Raw genomic sequence first — 12,439 nt, forward strand, 5'->3', positions numbered from 1 at the left:
CTTGTTTTTGTGGTTTATTTTCCTCTAAATCAGAATTTCAAAAGATGAACTGCAGCATAGAGGTTCAGTTGTAAATGAAAATGCATATTGCATGTCTTAAACAAGTTGTGGTGATTTCTCTGTCTATTTGTGGCACTTGTTGTTCCACATTTGTGGTTTTGAGCGAGACATTTGGATTTTTATCTATACAGTGATATTTGTTTTTCAATGTTCTGTCTCAAGTAAATCTCAGTAGGGACTCTGCTGGCTCCAAATAAAATAACCCCGTCTCAAAGTGCTCTCGGGCTCTTATTTAAGATATGAGAAAGACTGCGATGTGATAAAGATGAGATTTTCTCCAAAATAACAAAACATCTCAACCTTTACTCCTTAAGTCAAACATGCAAACAGCAGTGAGGTCAAGAGGTCAACTGATCTTTAAGTTCTGTTATCCAGCATTTAACATCATTTATACAGCTGTACAATAGACAGTATGTGTAACAGTATCCATAATCCAACCTGCCATCTCTCTCTGCACAGGACTACCCCTCTCTGGCTCTTCTGGGGGAGAAACTGGCTGAAAATAACATCTTCCTTATCTTTGCAGTGACAAAACGGCTGTATGTTATTTATAAGGTACCATTCACTTCCTTCAACATCACCCACATTTCCTGTTCCTGTGTACTGAATTTAACCAGTGAATGCTGTCTCGCATTTCTTCCAATACAAAGAATTTTACCGCACTCATACCTGGAACTACAGTAGAAATCCTGGACCAGGACTCTAAGAATGTCATCCAGCTGATCATCGCAGCCTACAATGTAAGTAGACAAAATGTGGTCAGTCTTCTTGTTTGTGCGTTGTCAGAAGGACAAGTGATGACATAGAGGGATTTGAGAAGACAGATAAGATGAGTGGGAGGAAAACGGAGGCAGTTCTTTAGTTTTCCCACTAGTGCGACAGTTAATGAGGCTCCTGCTGCATACAAGCTGGGTTTCTCATCCTGGGAGCCAGCATGGTATGCTCAAGTGGTTTTAGCGGCTGACTTTGAAGCATATTCGTTTTTTTATTGTTTCATCTTCTTCGTCTTCTTCTTCTTATTTGCATAGAAATGATTAGTTGTTGCCTTCACAAGGTGTCAAATAAATGAGCTATCAACAGTATAGGAACCACAACAAGCTACCACACAAGCTTGTGTTTATTTTTCTGACTTTCCCCTGTTTCAATCACTCAAACTGTATTTGTATAGCATCTTACCTACAGGCTATGGAATTTAAAGTGCTTTTCAGATAATTGACAAGCAAGTGAGACAGAACTGATATAAAAAAGATGAAAAGTAATAATTTCATCAAAGTGAGACCAAAGTGGTTGATTTTCAGTTGGCACGTTCAGCCTCCCTCAGACCTTCAGGCAGACTGTTGCAATAAAAACGAAAAGCTGCCTCACCAAAAGTTTTTGTTCTGCACTTTGGAAAATCTAAAAGACTGAGAGGACATGAGAAGCCACGCTGGTTCAAAAACACATCCAAGAATTTTAATACCAATATGGAAACTGACAGCCAGCCAGGGTAATGACTTTAAAACAGTTGTTAATGTTTTCTCTCTGTTCTGGTCCTGGTCGGCACTCGGGCTGACATTTCTGTATCATTTGCAAATAATCTATATTTTTCTTGGGTTGACCAAATACCAGAGTCAGTGTTTTTGCCACTCAGATTGAGAAAGCTGATAAAGAACAGATTTGTTGATGATAATCACCACATAAAGTTCAGTTGAGAGTAAGACATGTGAAACCACACTACTCTAATGTTTATGGTTCTTACAACTGTGTAAACCGAAGCCTTTCTGAATGCTAGCGACTGCACTGCATGCAGTCAACCTCTCCCTAAACGTTTTCCTGTGTGGTGCTGAATTTCCCATGCCTCAGTCAGAAGGAACTGCATTTAGTTTTGGCCCATGGCTGCGTATTCTCTGCAACCGAAATTTGTGTCAAACACAGACTTGACATGCTCAGTGTGTGGGAGTGAGCTTGAATGAAACGCTTTGAGTCACGGCCTTATTAACATTCCAGCTGCCACATTATATCCACCACTCCGGCTTCGTTACTTAGATAAGTTTTCATCATTTTTACTCGGGTTTGACGTTGGCACAAAGCTGCTGCTCGCTGTGTTCAGGGTCAGAAAAGTGTAAGTGTGTGAGAGATGAAGGGAGCAAATGAGGGCATGTTTACCCATGTGCGCCAAGTACGATCCTGATTTATCCTTGGCACAGTTATGTCGCAGTAGATGTGCATGAATATCCAGGGATTGGTCTGCACATGTTGCACAGAACCAGATGCAGCTGGCATTGTGAGCAGCTCCAGTGTTTCAAATGCACACACATACAACCTGCATCCACAGCAGTTGTGGTTGTGGTAAGATTAACTGTGAAAATGTGCCTGACCAAAGCAATACATTCCCTGTGTTTAGCTCTTTCTCACTCTGTTGCTTAATGAGAGTTACAGGCATGAAACGATAGACTGAGGTGGATTTAATATAAACAGATTAATAAGCATATTAATGTGGTTGCCGTGTCGGAACATTAGAAAGTGTTTATGTGAACACAAACTGCTGAAAATCTGTGTGCACTGTTGCAGAGAGACCTTTATTTTACTGAGCAAGAAGAAAAGCAAATGTTGTGAACAAACACTGTGTCCTCTTGGTGTATCCTCAGAACATTCGTTCTAAAGTGGAGCTGACAGTATGGGACCACCCAGAGGACATCAGCCTTTCCTTCACCGCCACCTGCCAGGATGGAAAACCACTGCCAGGCCTCAGGAAGTGTGCTGACTTGAAGATAGGAGACACTGTGAGTCCCACTCTCCAGCTCACCTCACATTATAAATGTTTCATGCATCCTGTTGGCAGTTTGAGTTTTCAGTTGATTTCACCTACACCACTTTATGGGTTATGAAAACGATATCAGTGGTTTTAAAGAGAGATTTGAAAGAGCTGATATTGTCACCTTTTAGTTTTTTTTTTTTTGTAATTAATCAAATCTTCTATGTCTACAAAATGGTTTTTCAAAGCAGTTCTCTGACATTCAGTTTTTGAGAGTAGCTCCAATAACCAGTGGCTCCTTATTACGTGGTCACAGCTAGTCCAATCAGATCACACTATAATCTGAGGTGCATTAAATGGTTTTAGCTCTGGTGTATTTTAAAAATAATTACATGTAAAGCTTCAGTCAGATATTTTTTTATCATCCAGCTCTTATCCCTCTGCTCTCCTCAAATTCATTTTCATAATCACCATTTCATCATTGCCCTTCACTGTAACCAGACATACAGTATTTACCACAGTGAAAGTCTCCATTACAGAGTGTATCTGTGTCAACATGTATTCTCTTAACTGAACCGGTTCCCCTGTTTTTCCTGTAGGTAGATCTCTCCTTCTTAATACTTGATTTAGCTGATTTGTAAATCCTCTTCTGGCTGCTAGATAATGCTTCACTTCTGTATCTAAAAGAACAAAGACCCCATTATCAGCACACAACCCCTTTGGCAGTGACTGTACTTTCCTAAGGAAATATTTTCTCTTCTGACTCTGAGCTGGATTCAATCACTAGTAAAAGCTTCATGTCTCGCTCACATCGTCGTTTGGCTGCGTTCAGACTAACTGGACCGTATTGTTCCACTTGTGTAATTTAATTTCTCCTCTTAGCTTTCTGCTGCCATAAATTTCATGTCCCCACATCCTATCTTGTCTTAATTAATCCACTCCACACTCGATCTCTTGATGTTGCCTGTCGTTAGTTTGTAATTAAGAACGCCCTCTTTGTCATGTGAAATGTGCTCATAGCTGGACTAGTTTCCCAACAAGTTCTGTGATACCAGTCACCTACTGTATATTAGGCTTAATAGGACCGGGTGGGCTTTATGAGCTGTGATGGTGGCTCCTGTTTTAGCTTCAGGTTGCTTTTCTGGCCGCTGCTCTGGAGAGTGAGACAGAGGGAACACAGGAGCGGTGAGAGTATGTCTTGTACAAGGGAGTTATATCTTAAAATATTTAAAAACTGCCACAGCTGCACTAGCATGAGCCACATTCACCTCTGTTGGAGTGCTTTCTCAGTTGTCATCTCTCTGAACAAAGCCAGAGGTCAGATTGTACATCTTAATTACTTTGAGTTTTGCGCAGGCATCTCTCTAGTGGTCACTTTATATTTTACACGGGTCTCGATTAAGATATGTATTAAACCCTGTATCTATTGAAAATGCTGCTTAGGGGGAGTTTCTTACATGCTGCACAGTGACAATCTTGTTCTCAATTCCCCTCCATGCTTTTCTCTCCGCCACTTTCTTTTCCTGGGACAGTCTTGGGATGGAAATAGTTTGTGGAGGAGCTGAGGGTGACTGAGGAACAATAACACCAGTGAATGAAAGGTCAGGGGGTCTCGCTCACGTCTTTTATCCTCGGCAGTGAAAGGAGATGGAGGGTAGCAGCTCAGTCTGCTGGATGCCAAGCTTCCCAGTCTTTACTGAGGATATGGCCCAGTGTGCAGCCCAGGTGTCAGTCACTGTGCCTGTGTGAGGCTGCCATCGAGTCTGATGCTGCATTTCAATGACCTCACACAAAAGTAAGCAGGAGGAGGCCTGTGAAACTGCAAGCGATGAAAGAAAAAAACTGGCAAGAAGAGAAATGCCAGCTGGAGTGTATATAGTGAAACTGGCATCCTTTTCACTGTAGCACTCTCTCCCCAAAACTCTGTATGACTGCTGAATAGGCTCATACATATGAATGAAGCCAAGGCTGCATTAACATACCACAAGCATTTTTCTAAAGGAATTTTAGTCCAAACAAACCAGAAGCATTTAAATTAGTTTATGTGTTGTTTTGTTTGACTTTCTCTCCGTGTTTTCTCTCAGATAATTAAATTTCGGTCATGAGAGATTCCACAATGATTTTCCATGATTTCCATTTCTTGGTCTGCAAAGAATTAGATCTTTGTGAAAGTCTTTGTTTATCTTCCCGCCTAGTATTGTCCTCTAAACAACAGAGGAGAACCTCCTCAAGGATTGTCCCAATGATCAGCAGATTAGTTGTAGGTAGCACCAAACCTCTAGTCAGACAGTCTGGGTCTATGAGCTCTCAGATTTAGATGGTTTTGGAATGAAGACACAAGAATTATGGACCTTTCTGAAACACATGGTTTTAGAAGCCTTAACCCCCTACTCTTGTCCAGCAGGACACACCTACACTGCCACCTACTCCCTCCACATAACTGTGTCTAGTTGTCCTAACAGGCTACGTGATTGGGTGAACTGACCTTGTGACTCACATTTAAAGTAAATTACATTTTTACCCTCATTAAGTTGTTAATCTTCCCGCTCTCGAGTGGAGATGCAGTTTGAGTGCATGCACGTGTCGCACGTTCCTGTATGGTAGCATGTTTTAAATAATGGACAGTAAAAACATCCAGTCCACTTTATTTACTGAGCTCTAATACAGCACAGTGTTAAGTTGAAGATTGTATTAGCATCCAATTATGTAACCATGTCAGAGCACAATAAAAAGAAAATACTCTGGACTCTACATCAGACAGACAATGTTCAGAATAATTGCCGTGACTGAGTGAACATGATGATGAAAAGACCATGTGCTCATGTTGGAACAGAAACAGAGCTGGGGTTGGGTTTCTCTTCTTGTCAGGACTTCCTTCCTCAGTGTAATCAAATGGGTGTAGGTCTTATGTGATGTCCCACTTTCAGAGCAGGCAAAGACACGTCGGCTGTTAACTGTAAATTTATCTTAAAGTGAAATAGGCTCTGTGGTGTAAACATAAATCTGGGTCGTGTGTAGTTCATCTCTAAACATCTGTACAGTGATTGTAAGATGTTGGGTGGCATCAATCACCAGTCACCAGATGCTGCTACTGTAACAAAAAACATACCATCTGACCCTGACGTGAACTCTCTGTGAACAAACTGGATTTTCCACCAGTATTTGTACATTTACTTTCTAATTGCATCACCCAGGTTTCCTTCAACGTGAGTGTGGAGGCGAGGAGTTGTCCTCCACGTGGCACCGACCAGAGCTTCACCATCAAGCCAGTGGGGTTCAAAGACCGTCTGGAGGTGGCTGTGAATTATCAATGTGACTGTAGCTGCAGCCAGAAAGCACAAATCAACAGCAGCATCTGCAGCTCTATAGGTACTTCACCTAGAAACACAATTTTCCACTAGTTTGAATTTAATTATCAGGTACACATCATGTCTCTCTTCACCTTCTATTATTAGTATGATCTTAGAAACTCTTAAAACATAACAGAGAACATCTAAGTGAACCTTCTCACTAGGTTTGCAGTGACTGATGTTTGATTGGTGACCAGTGTGTGTGTTTGTACATGTATTGCAAATCACATAGGACAGAAATGGCCTCCTGTGGGTTTGAAACTTTCCCACAAGTTGAACATCTCAATCAGTGATGTCAGACCTGGTATTTTGCCTTTAACCAAGGAAAACTCCTACTTTTGCCCTCTTAATTTGGTGTCTTTCTTCGGTATGATTATAGAGAAGGTTGTTGTTGTGATACTCTAACCATTTGAGTTAGATATCTGAATATGTTAAATCGGTTATTATCCTATTTTTTCATTTCTCCTTTTAGATGTAGTGAGTGCCTGAATTAACTGACTTGGATAGACAAAACAACTATGTGTGTGTGTGAGTGTGTAACACTGGAAACATTTCAGATTCAGGAATTACTGAATGTCTTTAAAGCTTGAAATGATCCCAGGGGCTAGAAACAGAGTTTGATAGCTGAATAATCCTGCAGAATAAATTAACATGTTGTCAGGTCATAAAGTTTTAAATCCTTGCTTTTGCAGGTACTTATAACTGTGGGACTTGTCACTGTGAGCCCGGCTACCTGGGGGCCCGGTGTGAGTGCCAGGAAGGTGAGGCCAGCACCATGTACCTCAGCCACTGCAGGGAGGCCGAGGGAAAGCAGATCTGCAGCGGGCGAGGAGAGTGCAGCTGCAACCAGTGTCTGTGTTATGAGTCCGAGTTTGGCAAGATCTACGGCACCTTCTGCGAGTGTGACGACTTCTCCTGTGCCCGACACAAAGGCATCCTCTGCTCAGGTAGGAATGTAATCCACAGATGGTCTACTTTATTGTTCCACTGAGGCTGCGCTGGTCTGAGCTGTACAAGAGAATGACCGTAGTTCACCCCATTGAGCTGCTGTACTTGTGGTTCAGACTACACCCCCCCTCGGCATTGAACTAAATGAGAACACAAGCTAACATCAAACACTCTGTGAACCCTTTAGATCTGCGGCTTGTTGTGGGTTTTAATTAAATATTATGTCCAATGATGTTGAGTCATGTCCCATACCTGCTCTGGGTGTGTCTCTGTGGTTTAGCCCCGTCCTGACTCTCCAACAAATCCCGATATTATTTTCTGAATGAGTTAAAACAGTCACCTACAGGGCTGCTGGCTTGGCTCCCAAAAGAAGCTCAGAGGAGCAGCTGCAAAAGCAGTTGTTCACATGTTCAGCTTGTGTTTTGTTTTGTAGAAGTCTAGAATAAGACAGATTTAGCTTAAGGGAAGCATCACAGATTAAAAACTAACAACACGCAGATGATATACTGCTGTCAACACTTTGAAGTGAAGCACTCAGTTACCTCGTTGCCATGCCGAGCATGAATATGCTCTGTTAATCGGTGATACATGTGCTGACATTATAATGGAATGAGCTGAGGGCTGTCTGTGTTACTGCCCAGAGAATGCTGAGAGTTAGTGTGAAAAGGCAGGTTTGGCTCAGTGAGTCTGCTCAGCTCTACCCAAAAGGCCAAAGCTGTTGTGTTCCCAGAACATCGGGTCCAAGACTCTGCTTTCTGGTGCGAGACCTCTTGGCTGGAGGAGGGCCCACTGGCTCATCCCCAAGCCAATGGCTGTTCCTGTGAAACCACAGAGAGCGCTTTGTGACAGTGGGGCCAGCTTTGGCGCAATCCCCTAACACAATGCCTGCCTCTATTTATCTATCCCCAGTAGAAACAGAAGTCTTTCGTTTAGTCAGCGGCAAGGCTGGACACACTGAATGCTCAGATGCCGAATAGCCGTTTGTTTGTACCGATCATCCATAAGCAGTCATTAAATCTTAACAGACCGCTACCTTCTGTGTCTCTTCTCCTCCTTTCCCTGTGTGGTTTCCCAATGTGCAGCCATAATGAGTTCCTAATGATACCAAACTGTACGCCTCCTCAACACTTTCCTCCCCTCACTCCTCTGGATCTGTCTGTTAATTATTGTGTAGTGCACTGTGCAAGACATGCTGTAATAGTGACTCTGTGCCTGCAGGTTTCTAAAAACCCAGAGGAAATTATATTAAGGTCTATTCGGAGCCCCTTAGCCAGCACAGATATCTCGTAAATGCTGTTGTGCTCCACCTGGATTGGCGATCCTCCACTGAGAGCTGCTCATTTGCAGTCTTATGCCTGGGAAAGTCTGGAGGTTTTATTAAAGAGGAAATCAGCTGGCACAACATTCTCAGTATTTCTTTTTCTTTTTAAATCTCATTGAATGTCTGAAAGTGTTTTTTCCCATGGAGCTCACTGAGGTGTAGCTCTCAGTCTGTGATTGTGTCAAGTCTAAACATGTAGGAGGCTGCACCAGGGTCACAGTGAGAGATCAGGTTTAGTTTGCGTTGTTGAACTTGCCTTTGTAGTATGAGCTCGTGTGCAGTTACACTGATATCACTACTTTATCACTGTGCATATAGTAAAATACTGTTGTGTGTATAGCTATTTTTAGGGGATACTGGACTGGCAACCTGTCTTTGTCTTTGATGTCTCTTCTTTTCTTTAATTATTATTATTTGAAATCTCTTTCTGTATTAAGCTAAATGGCGTGAGATGATTAAATGGACATTTAGAAGGTTTTATTATATTTAAATAGGTTTTATGTTGCCACAGAGATGGATCTGTTGGCTTAGTGTGATTTTAGCAGAATTTGTATTAGATTAAAAGCTTTGTTTAGTTTACTCATTACCCTCAGAATAGAGGTTTAGTTCCAACTAAAGGTCTACTTTCTAGTTTTTGGAGCTTGTGGACAACACTGAGGACCTGGATTAGATATAGTTTTGTCTGTCAAACTACTTTGCTTTTATTTAACTAAACATTGGAACCACTTATTTAATTTTATTCACGATGTCTTGGTAAATCAAAGTGCTTCAGCACTGAACATTAAGAGTCCAGCTCTGGAGTTTAATGTGTGGACACAGAGACAGAGGCAGGCAGCACTCCACACCCAGCTGTGGCTGACACCTGCTAGGCAGGCTTACTGTAAAAATGGGGGATGCATTGTGGTGACACGAGCCTGCAGGATTAACCAAAACCACCAGAACACACAGTTCTTCAGTGCGCTGGTGTAGCAGCAGCATTTCTGCAAAACTGGGAAAAAAACAGTTTCTATTTACTTGTTTTGTTTTTTTCTTCTTCTCAGTGATATATGACAAAATAAACCTCTCTGCAACAGCAGAGTGTTTGTCTCGCTCTCATGCAACTTATTCTAACTTGTTGTTGTCATGCTTACGAGTGCTGAGAGATGTCTTTGGCACGTCAAGTAAACTTTTTTGTTAGAAGATGAATAGATTAGATTACTGCTGGTTTTTGTTATAATGCAACCGAAGAAGTCACTGAACCATTTGTGTTTGTACGTTTATATAAAGTTTACATTCCAGATCCAGATCACATAAATCTGCAGAGTCCTGAACCAAATCTGAGACTGTCAGTCAAAGAACTGTAGACTTGTAGCATTACGCTTGAGAACACCAAAACAAATCTGACAGGACAGTCTAGAAACCCTCTGGTGTTTTATGAAAGACACAAGTCATCACAAGATTCTTGTTTTATTGTTATGACCTGGTCAGAGCTGTTCAGTAACTCAGAGGTCCAGGGCTTTTTTGGACTCCATTGGGTTTAAGTACTGAAGACTTTCCACATCTCAGTGCTGGAATCAAATGTGTGGTTATATAGAGCTCCTAATTTAAATAAAATACGTGTTTGATTGTTTTCTTTCCTGTGCGTATACAGCTGCTTTGTTGTTGGACATTTAACACATGGAAACTTTGTTTACCAGTCTCATCTAGTGTTTAATGAGCATTATCTATGGAAAATAAATATGTAATGCTTCTGCCTCCTTGATCCTTGATATCCCCATTGGTAATTACCCATATCCAAATTAGTGTCACTTGTAAATATTAAGATATTGAGTCTAGACCTTGTCTGTGAGCTCTGTTTGGCAGGAAGCTTGGATGTTCTCTATCTGGGGTCAGATGACCTGTGTTGGACGACTGTCTGTCTCTGAATGTCCCAGTAATCTTATACTGGGTACGTCTACACAGCCATCTGTCTTGATCTGTCTTTGTGTTTATATCTGTATCTGCGGAGTCCTGAGACTCTCTGAGGAGCAGCTTAAGGTGAAGAACGTGCAGCCAGATGTGCTTTTCGGAAACAATCAGGATTTATTTATTTAAATGTAGCAGTGAATGACCTGACTCATGTGAGTGTTTGTGTGCTGATTCACTCATTTGTATTTGTTTGTGTCTAATGTGTTTCCCATTAGTTGAAACCCACGTCACAAGCTATCTTACCGACTTCTTCTTCTCTTTGGGCTTTTCCCATCAGGGGTCGCCACAGCGAATCATCCTTCTCCACCTAACTCTATCATGGGCATCTTCTACCCTAACACTAGCCAACCTCATGTCCTCTGTTATAACATCCATATATCTCCTCTTTGGTCGTCCTCTTGTCCTCCTGCCTGGCAGCTCCATCTCCAACATCCTTCTACCAATATACTCACTATCCCTCCTCTGAACATGTCCAAACCACCTCAGTCTGGCCTCTCTGACTTTGTCGCTAATAGCTATCTTACCGACTGATACATAAAAATATTTCATCACTGTCTTAATCCAGATAGATCAGCATTAGTACAAAAGTCCAAAAATATTCAGACAGAACCTGCAGGACACACATGTAAATTTAAAGAGTTGTCTCCAAAACGTTCTGTTTACATGAAGCATATCAGCTGAGAAATCCTTAACACATATTTCTATCAGCACCAGCTTTCGGATTTTGTGTTGCTCGGGCGTTCCTGTCTGTTTTAAATAAGGCTTCAGTGAGTCTTGACTCTCTCGTCCTCCTGCCCCCCTGACCCATATCTCCACCACGGACTCTGCAGCTTGTTCTAAATAATGATCTAAGCACTCAGCAGCCTCCAGAAATAGCACGGTTCTGTTTTCCAGACTTGCACAAAACCAGTTTTACCCCATAAATAAAAGTGCTGTCCCAGAGCTGCATTCAGTGAGTGTGCTGCATGTGCATGTGTCTCCTTATAGGTTAACTGGGAATGTGTGTTTATTCATGTTTGTACCTACCATTGCTGGAACAGTGACTCTGTTAAATTGAACAGAGAACATTTAAAAAAACACAACAGGTGAAATGGAGAGGTTCTAGTTGTTATCCTAGTTCAGCCGAAGACATGTCGAAACACAGGAAATGCTCCTGAATCTCACTGTCAGCATTAAGAAAATATGTGCTTCAGCTCCGGGCTGCTGTCAGTACAAGGAAACCCTAAATGAACTGATCAGGCTTCGTTAGCTGCACTTCAAATCAGTCAGCTAAGCAAGGCGAAATGAAAATGTTCTTAGGAGATTTGTTCTGCATTGTTTGTCCTGAAATGACATCTTCTGATAATTAATGAGTATCTAGTTTTATGCTTGACCAATAACCAATAAGTGTCTTGAAATTACTGGTGGGAACTGGCTGGGGACATCTCCCCATGCAGGACAGAGTCTGTAAAATGTGCTGGATTTGGTGCCTGTGGTTCTCTTTAGTGTTTTATGTGTCATTATTTGAACGTGCAGCAATTAGTGAGTCTGGTTTGTGTTAACATTTGGCGTGCAGCCTCCCAGACAATCAGCAAATCTCAACCAAAACCAGATAAGTAGAATATACTGTAGGAAAACAAGGGCTTTACATATTAAAGTTCTCAGTATTTGTTTTGTACTGTTCATAATCTAAATTTAAAGCTATGTCAAGGTGTGTTGCGCTATGTACAAATAGGAATGATTAATGTTCAAACTATCCTGCTCAATCAGGTGCAGCAAAACGCAGCGAGCTACTTGATGAATCGTGCACAGTTTGGACACACCCGTGCAGCCCTGACAAGAGGTCTAATCCTGGAGCAGTGAAGGCTGTTAATGATTACCTGTTACTAGCTGCTTTTCAATTGCTCTTCCCTTGTGTACCGTATAACAGCGAACAAGCTCGATAGAATCTGATAGAGAAGAGGTGAGATATAAAGTACGACAGAAATCTCACATTAGAATATTTTATCACAAGTTGTGTAAGAAAATGGAGGCTGTGTCTGATTTTGACAGTTTAAAGTATTATTGAGAACAATTTAATGAATCGTCTGTGCACATATT

General features: G+C 41.6%; 1 protein-coding gene across 2 annotated transcripts in view; it reads left to right on the plus strand.

Moving 5' to 3' along the window:
- The window catches only part of itgb5 (integrin, beta 5), a 31,314-nt gene that overhangs the window by 5,298 nt on the left and 13,577 nt on the right, over positions 1-12,439 (plus strand). For both annotated transcript variants that reach the window (XM_026377449.1, XM_026377450.1), the window contains 5 exons: positions 520-615; positions 711-800; positions 2,688-2,822; positions 5,989-6,163; positions 6,837-7,091. In XM_026377449.1, coding sequence (XP_026233234.1) covers positions 520-615; positions 711-800; positions 2,688-2,822; positions 5,989-6,163; positions 6,837-7,091 — 751 coding nt within the window. The remainder of the gene's footprint in view (positions 1-519; positions 616-710; positions 801-2,687; positions 2,823-5,988; positions 6,164-6,836; positions 7,092-12,439) is intronic.

This window comes from Anabas testudineus, chromosome 21 (assembly GCF_900324465.2).
Source record: "Anabas testudineus chromosome 21, fAnaTes1.2, whole genome shotgun sequence".
In the NCBI taxonomy this organism is placed as follows: domain Eukaryota; kingdom Metazoa; phylum Chordata; class Actinopteri; order Anabantiformes; family Anabantidae; genus Anabas; species Anabas testudineus.